This window comes from Nelusetta ayraudi, unplaced genomic scaffold (genome assembly GCF_046127955.1).
Source record: "Nelusetta ayraudi isolate G7.1 ecotype Tasmania unplaced genomic scaffold, CSIRO-AGI_Nayr_v1 ptg000011l, whole genome shotgun sequence".
Taxonomy (NCBI): Eukaryota; Metazoa; Chordata; class Actinopteri; order Tetraodontiformes; family Monacanthidae; genus Nelusetta; species Nelusetta ayraudi.
The window spans coordinates 9,212,815-9,229,356 of NW_027466061.1; the positions used below are offsets into that span (position 1 = coordinate 9,212,815).

General features: G+C 43.7%; 3 protein-coding genes across 3 annotated transcripts; 2 read left to right on the forward strand and 1 right to left on the reverse strand.

Moving 5' to 3' along the window:
* The first annotated feature begins 213 nt into the window (after window positions 1-213).
* On the forward strand, window positions 214-3,962 carry selenoj (selenoprotein J). The gene is made up of 10 exons (XM_076020587.1): window positions 214-361; window positions 1,339-1,405; window positions 1,629-1,805; window positions 2,193-2,291; window positions 2,430-2,522; window positions 2,612-2,768; window positions 2,906-3,021; window positions 3,238-3,315; window positions 3,435-3,574; window positions 3,664-3,962. Exons 2-10 carry the CDS (start codon window positions 1,339-1,341, stop codon window positions 3,760-3,762), a joined length of 1,026 nt encoding a protein of 341 aa, XP_075876702.1. The 5' UTR covers window positions 214-361; the 3' UTR covers window positions 3,763-3,962.
* A 437-nt stretch (window positions 3,963-4,399) lies between these two features.
* On the forward strand, window positions 4,400-9,783 carry eif2b5 (eukaryotic translation initiation factor 2B, subunit 5 epsilon). The gene is made up of 16 exons (XM_076020588.1): window positions 4,400-4,607; window positions 4,878-5,002; window positions 5,086-5,271; window positions 5,363-5,540; window positions 5,634-5,714; window positions 5,785-5,862; window positions 6,332-6,644; window positions 6,734-6,879; window positions 7,372-7,516; window positions 7,604-7,705; window positions 7,824-7,925; window positions 8,022-8,112; window positions 8,199-8,322; window positions 8,415-8,540; window positions 9,356-9,466; window positions 9,579-9,783. Exons 1-16 carry the CDS (start codon window positions 4,449-4,451, stop codon window positions 9,639-9,641), a joined length of 2,130 nt encoding a protein of 709 aa, XP_075876703.1. The 5' UTR covers window positions 4,400-4,448; the 3' UTR covers window positions 9,642-9,783.
* Window positions 9,784-9,786: 3 nt separating this feature from the next.
* Window positions 9,787-12,216, reverse strand: mul3 (mitochondrial E3 ubiquitin protein ligase 3). Its single transcript, XM_076020589.1, has 4 exons — window positions 11,708-12,216; window positions 11,260-11,347; window positions 11,064-11,184; window positions 9,787-10,983 (listed from the first exon to the last, which is right to left on the reverse strand). Exons 1-4 carry the CDS (start codon window positions 11,816-11,818, stop codon window positions 10,491-10,493), a joined length of 813 nt encoding a protein of 270 aa, XP_075876704.1. The 5' UTR covers window positions 11,819-12,216; the 3' UTR covers window positions 9,787-10,490.
* Between the last annotated feature and the right edge of the window lie 4,326 nt (window positions 12,217-16,542).

The following is a 16,542-nucleotide window of genomic DNA, read 5'->3' on the forward strand; positions in this document are numbered from 1 at the left end:
CCGTCAGGAAATAATATCACTGTTCTCATCTGCAATTAGTTCCTTGTACTGTAGTCTGTAGGTGCCAAGGTCTGACGTGTGTGCCGTTCATTGTTCCTTTTCTTTCGCTGATGCCTGCTGCAGTTCGCGTTGTGGTCGCTAGATGGAGACCTCGATTTAAATGTAAACCGCTGGAACACCGGTACGCCCGTTCCTGCTTTACCTGCGTTGTCCTGTTGAGGGTGATAACGAGCTAACTTATCTCAAAACATGGTCAGCTACAGTAAAAACCCTTAACTATCAGGAAGGCTTGTAAACGTTGCGTAAAACACGTCGCACTGCAGGATCTTTATCACATATCGCACATCGATTCAAGCGGAAGGTAAGACCTCTTAATGTCTGCCAGTGTCTGTGCCGTACTAAGTAGCGCCGTTTGGCTAGCGCCTCGACAGTTAGCTAACTTACTGTTGACTTGCTTGTGGTCAGTGCTGTAAGATAGACATCGTGGTGTAAATTGTTCAAATACAAAAGAGACAACTTATAAGGGTGACCATATTTTGATCACCGAAAACCAGGATAGTTAGCCCAGCATTGTGATACTCGAACTTTACTTAAAGATTTCAGTATATTTAAAGTATACATACTCGTTAATGATAGATAATTGTTTGTTTGTTTTTTTCGTATTTATTTTTAAATATATATTTTTCATCTCTTTATTTAAAAACAAAACAAAAACAAAAACAAACAGAACGGATACAGGAAGAAACAGGAAGTGTCCTTGGAAAACAGGGCATTTGGACACCGTAATATTATACAACCACAATGATGTCAAACGTGCTATCTCGAGCATCAAGGGCAAACGTAGTGTATTGAACCAGCATAGGTTGAGCATGTGATATACATGTACATTCATATTTTAATATCGTAAGAATATCGTGAAACCACACGTGGATTGCCATAGTATAGAAATTGTGGTCGAATTTCAAATTAAAATTAGTTAGACTGGAATAACAGTCTAAATAATTGATACGCGTTTTGTCCATCAGTGAAAGTTCCAGAACTACTGCAGTTATGTCACAACAACAATGTGTGATCCACAAATCTGCGATAAGTGGCTGGTCCACACACAGCTGGACAGCGAGATAAAGGATGAGTGCTGATGTTATGTTGTGATGCAGTTACTCAAGAAGACTATTTCTCCAAGTTGTAATGCTCCTTTAGCTTGTGTCTTATTGTTATTATTTGAAGTTTGACTGTAAAATGTTTCTGATCCCTTCAGTTGATTTAGGATTAAAACTGTAATAATTTCAAACTTTAATTTAATGACCTTTCTCTGGAATCTCAACCTTTTTTTAACAGATGGCTTCAGCTCTGGCCAACAGAGCTAGAGGAGCCATTGTGGGGTCAGCTGTTGCCGATGCAGCAGGTAAGAAACATGTTTTCACCCCCTTCTTGCTCATTTCCTTATGAAGCCTCTGAATTGTAAATGGTCTGTCCTTTTCCCCAACCGTATCGCACAAGCAAACATAATACGTACGATTGTAACTGTTTGAGATGTCCTCAGAAACATCACACATAGTTCTGCTGCTTGTTATCAATAGTGTCCCATCATTTAATTCTAAAGTCTGAAACGCATTCATTCCTCACAGCGCAGCCCCTCCACTGGGTGTATGACCTCCAGAAACTGCGCGGGATTCTGGATGAGAACCAAAACCCCGAGTTCCGACCAAAGCCTGAGAACCCTTTCTACAGGAGGCAGACGGGCAAGCAGAGCTGTTATGGAGACCAGGCATTTGTACTGCTGGAGTCATTGTCTGAATGTGGAGGTAGACTTTTTGCCTTACCCAAACCAACTGTTTTTCAAAGAGAGGCCCTCATTGAATGTCTTTGAGGCAAAAACAACAACAGCAACAATTTTCTTGTTGTGCTCTGCTCTTACTTTTGTTGCTTGCGCTACTCTTGTGACATACATGTGATGCCTTCAGAGGGCTTGATGGCAGGTTAATCAGCTCCACATTTGTTGTGGACATGGAACAAACACCCCACACTTGACCCCTCAGCACAACGAGTTGTTTAATAAATGAGTGACAAATGAAGTGTTAAAATTTAAACCATTCACATTTACATGCTTGTTTTTCTTCTTCTGTGACTATATGTCTGTGGCATTACAGCTATGTTTTTGTTTGCTTACCCTCCTTCACCTCTTTCATCAGGCCTTAATGTCGATGATCTGAGGCAGCGCACAATAAAGTTCTTTGGGCCGGGAACAGAGTACGACACACCTCTGAACAATCCCTACAGAGAGAAAGGAGGTATGGTTACATCCATATTAAATATTTTATTTGCCAAAGACAGATTTATCATTTACTGTGGCCTGGAAATGTTTAAGTCGGATGCAAAAATGAATGGGAATTGTTGACCTGTGTGCAATTCTTTTGTGCTCTGGTAAGGCCCACGTCCTCCGTTGCCCATCGACGGACCGTGGAGACATGGGTGTCTTAAGGGCTTCCTGAAGAATGTGGACGCAGGCAAAGAGGAGACAGGTAAACCTGCAGCATGTTTATCCCAGAAATAAAAATCACTTGATTGGCGACAATTAAACTTAAGTCTATTTATCATTCATATATCACAGGGGATGAGAACGACTGTCAGATGGATGGGATAGCCAAAATGGCTCCAGTAGTGGCTTTCTATGCAGGAAAGCCTGAGATGTTGGAGAAGGTCGAGGCGGCAGTTCGTGTCACGCAGAACAATGATGCGTGTGTGGCAGAGACTCTGGCAGCTGCAAGGCGAGCTGGGTTTACATTAAGCGCTCAACCACATACTTGTCACAGTTCATTTATGGGCATTCTGAAGCATCTTAAATCACTTTTGCATTTTAGGAGAACAAACATGTTAAAAAATTGTTCATGGATGTTATTTCCAGATTCCTGGAGCATTTCATCCTGAATGGTCCTGATCCAAATGCCTTGGACTCTGTTATCAGTCAGCTCAATGACCCAAACAGAAAACAGCCTCAGGATCTGGACAAAGCAGTCGTTGGTATGAGGCGTGCCGAACTCTTGCTTTTCTCCCACTAAGTCACAGGACTTAACTGTTGTCTTTTTCTGCAAGTTTGAATAAATTCTATCCAACAATGTAGAGATGAAATGATATTGGAGTTTAATGTAAAGTATGTTTACACCAAAGGTATATATTGTTTTGTTTTTGTATTTTTTCTTTTTACACGTGCTTGCTGTCTGTTTTTTTCCTTGTCAGGGCACATTAATCAGGTGAAACAGAATTTATCAAAGACACCACAGGAGCTAATCCCGTCTGTTTTCATAAATTCCTGAGGTAAGCACAAAAACATATTTTATCCCCTTTCATGACTTGTTGATTTAATTCATCCTGCTGCTGCCTGCTGTCAAACAGTTGACAGTGGTTCATTGTATCTTTTCTTGATGTTCTCTCAGGTTTGCCAGGTGCATTCCAAGCAGCTCTTCACGGAGTCCTGACAGCCAAACAGTATGAGCAGGCTGTCAGAGATACCATGAGCTGTGGGGGGTGCACCTGCAGCAGAGGCTCCTTCATTGGTGCCTGCCTTGGGGCCCAGGTATGACTAAAATTAAGTTTAAATTAAAATATACACATTCAATAATTGTTGCACATGTAATTAAGGATTTCTTTTTATAATTGTCACAGATTGGACTTGAGGGGATTCCAGCTTCTTGGACATCAAAAACTCTGCGCTACAACTTAGTTTTGGAGCACGCCAAAAAGATCACAGAACACCTTGAGTAGTTTTGCTTTGAGTTTAACAATCTGAAGTGGCTGAGAACAAAATGAGCAACTGTTGAGCTTCTATGAGACCGTTAATGAAGGTTCCCGTCTAAACTCAAGGAGGGCAGGAACCAGATATTCTGTTGTTTTGTCCGAGTTTAACATGTTGTTTCATATGTTCATTTCCTCATGCTTCTAATATAATAAATCTTGAAAGAAAATCTTGTAGAATGTGTGTCATTTTTCCAACATGTGGTCAGGGAGTGGGTGAGCAGGAAATAGGTATCAATAAGTCATGACGTGCTTGCATCCTGACTGAGAGCTTCACTAGTCAGTGATGTGATTATTTCCTTGTCATTATCCATTATTTTTCATAGTAAAGTTGGGTTTAGAACGAGTAACATATTCAAATCTTGAACATTAACTGGGACGTTCATTAAAAGGATTCATGTGAATTAAGTCCTTTAAAGTATGCACTGAGCTGTCAGTGGTATGATTTGATAACTGTTTAGGAACATCATGCTCCTTCAGCAAAACAATGTTAATACATCCTTCCCTTCATCTATTCTCCCTCATCCTTTCACCCTCAACTCCACGGTGCGACGAATGTGGGAACGCCCGGTGCGATGGCGCTTGTCCTGTGACGGCTACCGTAGCCAACTTCTGTCTGACGACAGAGTTGCTGCGTTAGCACCTGGGTGTCAAACATGGCGAGTAAAGGGGGGAAACAGAGTCGCTCCGGCTCTGGGCTACCAGGCCGAAAAGGAGCCGGCGAGCAGGAGGAGGAGAAGCAGCCGCTGCAGGCAGTTTTAGTCGCTGACAGCTTCAACCGGAGGTTTTTCCCCGTAACCAAAGACCAGCCCAGGGTAAGAGCTGAAGCTAACACGACGGCTAAAGGGAAGCTAACATATGCCCATGCTGTAAACAGTGACAGGACTCTACGGAAACTGATCAAAACATTTTGAAGAGTAAAAATAAAAAATAAATAAACAAATCCTACGCCTAGACCTTATTAATTTATCTGCTGCGTCGGTGTGTGTCGTCTATCAATAACGACAAAATCTGAATGATCTAGCTGTGTGTTTGACCCATTGCTGCAATTGACCCCACATCTGTCGCATCATGATCGCCGACAGACTCTGTTGCCGCTGGGGAACGTGGCGATGATCGACTACACCATGGAGTTCCTCACCTCCACCGGCGTGCAGGAAACGTTCGTCTTCTGCTGCTGGATGGCCAGCAAAATCAAGGAACACCTGCAGTGAGTGTCACCCGGCCTGCGCTCCACATAGACAACCCGTCTCCAGTGACACATGCTGTAACTCTGTTGCTGTGCCCCGACAGGAAGTCCAAGTGGTGTAGACCCAACTCTCCCAACACGGTGCACATCATCACCTCAGACATGTACCGGTCTCTCGGGGACGTCCTCAGGGATGTCGATGCAAAATCTCTGCTGCGCTCGGATTTTGTACTCGTGTATGGAGATGTGGTATCAAATATTGACCTTAATGAGGCGCTGCAAGCGCACAGGTAAGATACAAGCACTTTTAGGACTAAACGGTACTCTTGATTGTGCTGCTTGGGCTGTATACTTATGTTTTTAATGGTCTTGTGTCCTCAGGCAGCGCAGGAAAATGGAGAAGAATATCTCAGTCATGACAATGGTCTTTAAGGAGTCGTCACCAGGTCACAGGTCCCGCTGCGAGGAAGATGACGTGATTGTCGGCGTGGACAGCAAGAGTCAGCGGCTTTTACACTACCAGAAGACGCAGGGTCTGAAGAAACTACAGTTTCCCGTGGTAACAAAAACACCAGCCTTTCCTTTCTGGTTCTGGTTTTGGTTTTACATTGATAGGTAAAAGATGCTCCTTTTATTTTCATTTTTTTTGCAGAACATTTTCCACAGTGGAAGTGATGAGTTTGAAATCAGACACGATCTCCTGGACTGTCACATCAGCATCTGCTCGCCACAGGTAGGTTTCCTCTTGTCCAGAAAATCAAGTGAATCGGGTTCATGACTGACTGACTGTCTCTTGTTTTTAGGTTGCTGAGCTCTTCACTGACAATTTCGACTACCAAACCAGAGATGACTTTGTCAGAGGAATTTTAGTCAATGAAGAGGTACCAAACAAACCTAAATAATTTATTTTTGTCCCATATTGTGCAAATTCACGTTATTGTTGTTTTTTTTTTTTTAACACGATCAGTGTCACTATGCTGTCAGTGAGTCCTCAAGAAATGAGAGAAGTCCATCCTTTACTTTTTTTGCTTTCTCTACTTTCCAGAGGGTTTACGTGAATACGTACATTTCTTAAAATCAGCCCTTTACGATGTCGCAGAAGGCTGATAAGTTGTGTGTTGACTTGTCTCTATGAGATCACTTCATTTCTGTCTCCATCTCGATGGGAGGTTGTAATCATTGAGCTAAATATGCTGTTTTCTGGCCAGCTAGAGTAGTTTTTATATGACAAAGGGTGCTGCATTAGAGTCTGGGGCGACATAGACGAGGACGTGGGTGTGACATGGGCCCTTGAGCTTGCAGAACATTTTCATTCAGTGAAACTTACGCCATTCTTTCATCCTCCGTCAGATTCTGGGGAACCAGATACACATGCACGTCACCAAAGACGGTTACGGCGTCCGAGTGTCCAACCTGCTCATGTACGACTCGGTGTCGTCGGACCTCGTACGGCGGTGGGTCTACCCCATCACTCCAGAGGCCAACTTCACTGACCAGAAGGGGCGGAGCTGCACGTATTCCCGCCACAACGTCTACCGAGGGTCCGGAGTCAGCCTGGGCCACGGCAGCCAGATGGAGGAGAACGTTCTGATCGGCCACGACACAAGCATTGGCGCCAACTGTTACATTTCGAACAGCGTCATCGGGAATAACTGCAGCATAGGTGAGCTTAAATCCAGCGTATCCATGTTAATGTATGTAAAATAGAATAACATTGGCGTCAAAAATGTTTTTTGTTTTTTTTTCCACTAGGAGACAATGTCAACCTGGATCATGCCTACATCTGGAATAACGTTCACATTTCCAGTAACGTGGCCATCAGTCAGTCTGTTGTCTGTGACAGAGTTGTGGTCAAAGAAGGCGTGACGCTCAACAAACAGTGCGTCCTGGCGTTCAATGTAAGCCGCGCATGTTTTTGCTCCATCTGCCTCCCTCCCCTCTTTCTGTGCCAACTGTGGTGTCTGTCGCTTTTGCTCAAATACTGCTGTGTCTTTATGAACAAGTGGAGCACTAGGATGACGGTTATGTTGTGGGATGATAGTAACTATGCTTTAAAGTAGAGTACAGTATAGTATAGTAAAATTTCAAGACACTTCTGTTATTACGATACTGCAAAACTGACAATGCAGATATTTCCCTAACTTCCAGATTGTCAGCTTGCTACACTGCCTGGGATATTCAAGATACTCTCACTAAAATTTCAATGGCACATAACAGGTTTCATTTTAGTGTCTTCCTGTGTCTTTAAGAGCACCAAGACTCCAGTAGCCGTCCTACAGCATCCTTGACTGCTTGTGACTTTATTTTGTTCAAGTCAGATTAGAAGCTATTTGCAGAAATCACCCCAATCTTACTGCTGCTGTTTTTGTTTTTTTAATGTATTTTTTAAGGTGGTGATGGGACCAAACATCTCTTTACCGGAGGGCACTGTCGTGTCCATGCACCATCCAGACGAGGAAGAGGAGGAGGATGATGACGAATTCCTGAGTGACGACGCAGAGGTTGGCCACAGTAAAGACAAAGCGAAACTAAAAGGTGCTCACCAGCTGTGGCCTTTACGAATATGCGGTCGAACTAAACACTTTCAGGCTTTTGAAGCATCCTTGTCCCTTTTCTTTGCAGCATTCAACCCGGCTGAGGTCGGGGCAGAGGGGAAAGGCTACATCTGGAAGGCCAGCAGTCTGGACGACACAGAGGACGAAGAGCTGGCACAGTGTCTGTGGGGTAGCGCAGCAGATTTTATTTATTTATTTATTTATTTTGTACTGGTTTTTAACCACAGAACCTGAACTGGAACCTCCCATGATGCAACAGTCTGAGGTTTCTCTTTTTCGTGTGACAGGTTTGGTGTTGAACCCCAACCCTGAGAGTGAAAGTGAGGACAGTGAGCCCGAGGGTCCCGACGATCCCGTCATTCCTTCCCCTGAGATGGACGACGTGAAAGGTGAGACGTTCACAGATAGTGTGAGTTCAACATGGGCCATCATGGGAAAAGCCCCTCCCTCGCTCCTCTTTTGCATACATGTGACTTGTGTCGTAGTGTTCCACATGGAGGTGCTCGGCACTCTACAGAGAGGTCTGGAGGAAAACATCAGCTGTGACAACCTGGTGCTGGAGATCAACTCTCTGAAGTAAGGAGGGTCTATCAAAAGCTGCCTCCCATCTCACAGTTGTTATTTGCACGATAGTTTGATGTCCGTTCCCTCCACCCCCTCAGGTACGCCTACAATATCACCCTGAAGGAGGTGATGCAGATCATCACCAGAGTGGTGCTGGAGTATCCTTTCCAGCAGCAAGGGGACCAGCTCACTGCATCGCAATATGTGGCATTGCTCCTTCCTGTATGTTTACTTAGAAAAAAAACAAATTGAAAAAACGCAATTTGGAAAGGATACAAATCACAAAAATGTGACTTTTCACTTTTTTCCTCCAGCTGCTAAAGAAATGGGCCCCAGTATTCAAGAACTACGTAAAAAGAGCACGGGACCATCTCGACTGTCTATCAGCGTTTGAGGAACACTTCCTGGAGCAGGAGAACCACTGGGCCGCCATGGTCAAGGTCAGGGTCACTGCCACTTTGCAACAAAGAGTGGCTGGATGTCCTTCTCCATTTTGACGCATGCAAATCCCCCATTTCATTTATTGAAACAATTACCACAACCACTAACATAAGTTTCATGTTGCTCAGGGAATTATTGTTTTTATTATTGTTTGCACTGCCATCTACAGACCAATCTAGTGTACTCCTTTCTGCTCCAACCATTTGATGGAAACACTTTTCAATTGTTTTGTTGCTTTTATGGCATGAGACATTCAAAAGATTCTATTAAGATGAAAAGCACGCCAATCAATGAACATTGTTTAGAATAGAATACTTTATTGTATGTTCCAGATGGTGACAGAAATTCTTCTTCGACGGGGCTCAAACACATTCCATCATGACACATTTCACACAATAAAAATGAATAAATACATAAAAACAAAAAAGTGCATGTTAGAAAAAAATAGAATGTTCTATTTGAAGGTGTTCATGATGGTGACAGCAGATGGAATGAAAGATTTTCTGTAGGTGTTTTTTTGGACCAGTGGGACTTTCTACCTCCTGCCTGACGGCAGTAGTTGGAATGATTGGTGAAGGGGATGAGAAGGGCCCTCTGTGATCATAGTGGCCTTTCTGATCACACAGCAGTTGTGCAGTTCAGACAGAGGAGTTTGTAGTGAACCACATATTTCCTGGTTTATTATGTGGGATAGTCTGGTTTTGTGTTTGGTGGTGAGAAAGTTGTACCAGGATGAAATGTTGAACGTGAGAATGGATTCAATGAGTGAGCGCTTAACCAGGGTTAAGATGTCCTTACTGATATTTCCATCCAGGTTCTAATGAACATGTATCAGCTGGAGATCCTGGAGGAGGAGATGATCCTGCGCTGGTTCTCCCAGGGAGCTACCACCGACAAAAGCAAGCAACTCCGCAAGAACCAGGGGGTGGGTGGAGCCCTTGGTCCTATCTGTTGTGTGATTTTAGGCAAACCGTTCCAACCAGTTATGTAGATTAGATCATTTTATTGTGTTTTAATTATTGATTACCTGTCTGCAGCTCCAGAAGTTCATCCAGTGGTTGGAGGAAGCTGAGGAGTCTTCGGAGGAAGAGGAGGCTTAAAGAGGAGCACCCGAGAGAAGACAAGCCTCAAGAAGAAGGAACTTTGTCTTGAATCAAGGGAGCAACTCTCTGCAGCTATCATATCACATCCAGGGGTTTTCTTGTGTGAATATCAACATACAAATAAAGAAGAAGAACCCCAGTCTCATTTTCACATCATTTTATTAACGTAAAGAAACAACAGTCAACATTTAAACGTGGTTGTAGGCAATAGTTCCCTTTCTTCCAGATTAAAACCATATAGTATAAATGCCACAGAGGGTAAAAAACAAACATCTAACAGTACAAGCCAGCTGCATTTTCATTACAGGTGTAAAATGTTCCAGTAGCCCTCACCCAATCAAAATTACATTTATAACTCATACTTGAGCATGCTTTTTCCACCCAACTATGTCGCCCCCTTGTGGCCAAGGGTGCGACATATTCCTCTAGTCTGTCAGTGAATATCTCACAAGAACAGTCCATTGCCCTTTTTTGTCCCAAGCACCCCTGTGTTGATGTTACAAGGGCCCTGTTACCTCCCCTTTTTTTAGTGACAACAGTTCCAGCCAGGTGTCAAACTCGCCCTCTGGGACCCCTTCCCAAAATGTGGAATCATTAATTTTAACAGGAAGCTGTTAACAGTTGGATGTATGTGCGATGAATGGTTTTAATATCGAGGAATTATATACAAGGCAGCTTCAGTAGTGTTCAGTGTAAAAGAAAACCCCATCATGGCCATAACATAAGCAGATCAAGTAAAAGTAGAACAGCTGTCACAGTGGGACAGGTTTTGCTGTACTTTGTCAACGTGTCAACAGTTGTTGCTGCTACAGTAGTTCCCAGTGTTCCCACCTGCAGCGTCCACACCTACTCTGACCTGCCGTCCCGTTTGCCCCCTGAGCCCTTAAGGAGGATCGCCAGGAGGCAAGTCCCCAGGATGCCGCTAGCAGCCGACAGCACTTTCCACGTGCTGGCCGTGGCCTCGTGCCTCTCCACGAAGCTCTTGTGGTCGGAGGGTACGAGGACGTATTGGCGTCCGTCCCGCGGCGCCTGCAGTCTCATGGAGTCGCCGTGCTCCAGCACCACCTCGCCGAAGCCGGTCATGGCGGTCCCGACACGCAGCAGCTCCTCGCTCTCCTCCAGCTTCTCCGGCCGCTCCCCGCTGATGCCCTGTAGCACCACATTCAGGATGCCCTCCTGAGCAGCTCGGACCCTGGAGTGGACACGCTCCAGGTAGCAGCCAGAGGCTTCCAGAGGGTTCTGAACTTTCATGCGCAAGTCAATGATGTAAAACCCAGGTTTGACCAAGCTGAAAGGCACCGCGTTGTTGGTTTCTTTTCTGTTCTGCGTCCGGGAGTTCCTGTAAATGAATGGCATCCCTCGCATTTTAGGCCAATGACATCACAATGGGACGCACTTTCACGAAGGAGCCTGATGTACCATGTCTGCAAGGTGGGGTTCCAGTATTTCCAGTACTCCTTCACAACAACCTTCTGGACCACACCGAAGCACCGCGGGACAAACTGGCTGGCCAGAGGTTCTCCGTCTGGCACGACAACACCTTCGAATAGGAGGAGGAAAGTGTGATGGCTCTGAAACCCTGATCCCTGAAGCAGCCATTCTGGACTGTCCGTACCTTCCACAGCGACATACTGAAGCCGCTTGAGAGGGGCCGCCTTGAGTAGCTTAAGCAAATGCTCATCTGGCTTGAAAAGTGGCACTGCCTGAAATAGGGAGAGCAAGCAGTCGAACAAGTTTCAAATAACTGTAGGACGTAGATGTGCGGATTGTTTCCATCCTCTGCTCACTTTAAACGTCTCAGAGGCAGGAAGCAACACTAGGCAGCGGATGCCGATGTCACCGAACTGGAGAGTATCGGTTCAGAAAAAGAGAACCGATAACTCGTGAAGTGAAGACCCGCGCGTTTTAGCAGGCACGAAACCAGTATAAATAAATAAATAAATAAATAAGCAAACAATTTACGTTGTATTAGTTTACATCGTGGACTTTTCTTAGGTGTTTTTACAGGCCTGTTGAAAAAGAATCTCTGATAAGGTGATGGTCAAAACAGAAACTGTACTCACCCGCAGCTTTCTCAGTTCCTCTTGCTTTTCTTTGTAAAGACTGTAAAAAAGAGCAGAAAAGGCAAAACTGGAGCCGGTACCGATCAACACCAGCGGGTTAAAGTCACTCATCTCTCTCTCGGGCGCGCCAGAACTATGAAATAAAACGAACCGATAAAGGTCCAAGTTCCCAGCGGTTATGCTACTCGGTTTATTTCCGCGTTGTTTCTCTTACGTATCCTCGTGTTGCCCAATTGAAAAAGCGAAGTATTTTCAAAGTGTTGGCCACAAGATGGGAGCAAAGTCCAGTTCAAAAAGCTCACAATTGTCACTAGATTCTGTTTATGCTTCAAATTATCATTGGCAGATTGTACTCTAGCCCCAAGCTTACATAATGAATAAAAGTAAACAGTCATTATTACAGTGGCGCTGGTAACCTGTTAAACCTGTAACGCTGCAGAACTAAAGTCTCTGCACAGGTGTTTTGATGGCCTCGTTTCTTATCAGACCTTCAGGTGTGTTTAAGTAGGTGAGCTGAGACGTAAGAATACCCGAGAGCAAATGTTAAACCGTGGATAACATTTGTTCCATTTGCACATGAAACAAAGCACTCTTAGAATGGAACGTAGAATGCGTCCACGTGCATGCAGACAGGGTGGCTCAAATGTTCTGTCTCTGTCTCTTGTGCACATTCAAAGAAAACCAGAGCAATGCATTATAAGATTTGGAAAAATGTCTATTCGTACAATGGAAATATTTCTCTCTGCTGGTCGTCGTCGTCATCATCATCATCATCATCATCATCATCATCATCATCATCATCATAATGCTCTGCAGGGAATTTTCATGTCTTCACTGTGCACACAAACGTTTGAAAGATTGTATTTCTTCCCTGGCTCCACACAGAGGTCCAACCCACTATCTTGCACCCACAATTTAAGCAGCAAATCCTTCAGCTGGAACTTGCCCACCCTGACTAACACGTCATGAAGCGAAGGGGTCATGGGCCCAGACAACTTCCCCTTTTCTCTGCCACTCTCTATCCCTCCCTTGTGTGCTGTTGACAGCTTCACTGGTTTCTCTTGGCAAGAAGTGTTTGACTGCTGGAGCACACCTTCTCCATATGACGGTTCATATTTTCACCTGACATTTTGGATGGTGGGAATACGGGAGGCATTTTTTCTTGCTCGGTGTGAACGGTGTGGTGAACGGTGTGGTGCAAATCCAGGGAGTCTCTCTGATGATAAAAAAAAAAAAAAAAAAAAAGATTTGACATCAGACTTCAGAAATAGAGATGAAAAAAAAAATCCTGCTTTATTGATTCTTTTGTTCTATGACCCTGTCCTTGACTGCTCACTGCAAACACTTCGGTCTTTGGATTAGGTTTAAAAAAAAAAAGAAAGAAAGACAGAAAGAAAAAGAAAAAACTGAGTGCATATTTTTCCTATTGTGGGATTGCCATGCTGTTGAGCACAAGCGACCTTGATGCATCTCAGACCTGCATAGAGCAAAGCCTCCAATGACACTGAAAACATAGTCTGCAGAGACATGGAGCCTCCTCTTGGATCACCAGCGGGAGAGAGCATTGAATCTGGATGGAAGATGTCCACTCACTTGGGAGATGAATTGCAAGATCTTTGTATATATTTACAAATTGGCAAGGGGTGTGGCCACTAATGTGGGGGAGGTTACAGCTCCTTTTAAAGATATCACAAAGTCAGGAGTATTATTATTATTATTATTATTATTATTATTATTATTATTATTATTATCATCATCATCATCATCATCATCATCATCATCATCATTATTATTATTATTATTATCATTATTATTATTATTATTATTCATCTTCTATAGCTGCTTATTCCTATTCAGGGTCACAGGGGTCTGCTGGAGCCTATCCCAGCTGTCTTAGGGTGAAGGCAGGGTGACACCCTGGACAAGTCGCCACTTCATCACAGGGCCACATAGAGACAAACAACCATTCACACTCACATGCACACCTACGGACAATTTAGAGTGTTCAATTGACCTCACATGCATGTTTTTGGAGTGTGGGAGGAAGCCGGAGAACCCGGAGAGAACCCAGGCAGACACAGGGAGAACATGCCAACTCCACACAGAAAGAGATTATTATTATTATTCATTATTTTATTTTTTTTACAGGAACAAGTTACAAGTGCACACTTTCTGCAAAATCAACCCTGCAGGACAAGTTAAGGATGACTGACTCAGTTGATTCACAGGAGAGATAGGAGTCAGCATACTTTGCTCCCTGGAAAACATGAGACAAACATGAGTAAATTCCAATGCAATCAAGTGATATTCACACAAGAGATGGAAGAAAAGTCCAGAGAAGGCAACACTGGGGCCAACCTGGAATGGTCAGTACCACCAGGTTCAACTTGAAGCTGCTCATTTCTCTGTCAGTGACAAGACCAGAGAAATCCACAACATGCTATGATAAAAGTCCAAATCCTCTGACAATTAACCTATAAGAGAGAAATCCAAACGACATGTTTGTTCCGGTTGGCTATGCTGGTTTTATTTCCTCTTGGTCCATTTACGTCAGACAGTGATGCATCTCAGAGCCGCGTAGAACAAAGCCTTCAAGGGCACTGAAAAATACCGGCAGTCTGCAGGGTTATGCAGCAGCTTCACGTCAATCTCACTAGAAGATCATTGAAAATCTGAACAGAATAAAAAGACTGATCTCTGGCCAGTAAAAAGCCATTTCCCCGGTTTCTGACAGACAGCTCTGAGGTATTTCATTTTTAAAGCTGCATGTCCTTCTTTTGGTTGTGAAAGTCAGAGCACACAAAAAAGTCTAAATCTTGAGGTGGTGTCTTTTGCTGAAGTATCCCTCTGCATCATTGCCTCACTGCATAGAGATGCTTTTAAAATATATGGAACAATATATGGAACAGCTGTGAATGGAACTCAGAGGCACAAAGGCAAATGGCAAGAATGTCTCAGCTGTTTATACTCTGTATACAAACGTACCAAATTAACTTTGAGGAGATTTGAGGCATTGGTTTGGTGAACCAAAGAATAAATTCAGTGACCAAAGATGCGCAGATGGTTCGTCTGAGAGTAGATTGAGCTATGGCAATTTGAAAGTGAACAATTGGGAGGTGAGATTTTTTGCTAGGTGCGTCCCTGAAGATAGCACGACTTGTATATTTCATATTATGTCAAATCGACCCTTTTCAAGTGACTTTTGGAGCAGTTAAACAATTAACCATGGGGTAGCGCTCTACTGCAGCCATGGGATGAGTCTCTGAGTCTCTATCCTAATGCAGGATATAAGAAAAAATATTCGAAAATGAAGATGATGTGTAACCTTTGACCCTGCAGATCCACCTCTCAGACTATCATTGAATCTTTGTGTTAATCTGATATTTGGAGAGCACAGACGAAGACTCATGAAGCTCTTGGTTTCCCTGCTGAGAAGATCAATTTACCCTATATTCCTCTGTTTCCCTTTGATGAGTCTAATCAGACCACGCATCGACTGTTCGCATGAAGATCAGCCTCTTGCATCAGCGTGCTAGCAGAGCCCACAGGTGATGTCTGAGGAGGACCAGTTGCATTTCAGCTGGTTTGCACAAATTACGCAACAGTTGCAACAAGGAAGTGATTAATGAGACACTATGGCCTCTATGGCCTGCTATCAATGTCATATTTCACCCAAAAGCAAGATCAGAGCCACCAACAGGGACAAAGAATTATTAGAGTGAATGTAAACAAGCTTAGACAAGCTTAAACAAATATTAAAGGCTCACTGCAAAGGATCAGCAGGTTTTAAAGGCCCTGTAAGTCACTGTCAGGACTTGTTGTTCTTTCTATTGGAATGAACATGAAGCAAAAATTCACACTCTATAGAGACAGACAGAAACATGGAGAAAATAAATGTAAAGTTTCTTTCCCCAGATGCATGTGTGTATCTGGTGCAGAGCAAAACTAACTCTTAACAGTATTATGTGAACTGAACCTCTCATTATTACCAAGAAAATGAACTCCCTAAACGTTTTGTATTAAAAGAGGGGTGGAAATGGTGAATGATGGTGGATTCAGAAAATGGGTTTTTTATCCTGCAAACAGACTGATGCAGCTGATCTTCAAAGCCCAAGAAAATGAATCTCATCCCTGAGATGCTCAGACATCCATCAGAAACACCAATAAGCTTCTGTGAGTCACCACTGACGGTAAACAGGAGGTTCAGCCTGGGCAGCGCATTGTTTTCCACCAAGTCCTGAACTGAGGGCCGACCCTGGGCACAGTGTCTGTCACCTGCAGCGTCCATTTGCAGAACTTCCAGTGGGAGCATAAATATTTATCAGTCTTCCCACAGTGGCGTGATGAATTATGAGCTCTTCAGCTCTCCGTTCTCAGCAGCTGCAGCCACTCACTGAACCTACACCTACTGCGTCATGCATCATCCTCTGAGCATTATGGTGCCCATATATCTTATCCGAGAGCACCATCTGACATATTAAGATCCAACTGTGAGAGATTGGATTTTATTGCATCAAACTGCTCCCGCATCTGATTTCCCTGTTTGACCTGGTCTCATCCAATACATTCATTTCACACAGTTTGGGTTGTTTGGTTGGAAAATCCCTTCATCTGCTTGAGCTGAGATAAATTCAAAGGAGTCTGTTCTGTTGTGATGTTTTGCACGATGCCTTATTGTGAAACAGCTATGTGCACAAGGTAATTTATGATTGAATGAGACTGTGGCAGATAAGTTGATTCACATGCTGTTGTTTGTCCTCTTCATGTTTAGAGAGGAGGCTTTATGTTCCTCTACAAATTAATTGAGATTTTGCTCTCTTTTTTTTTTGTATCTT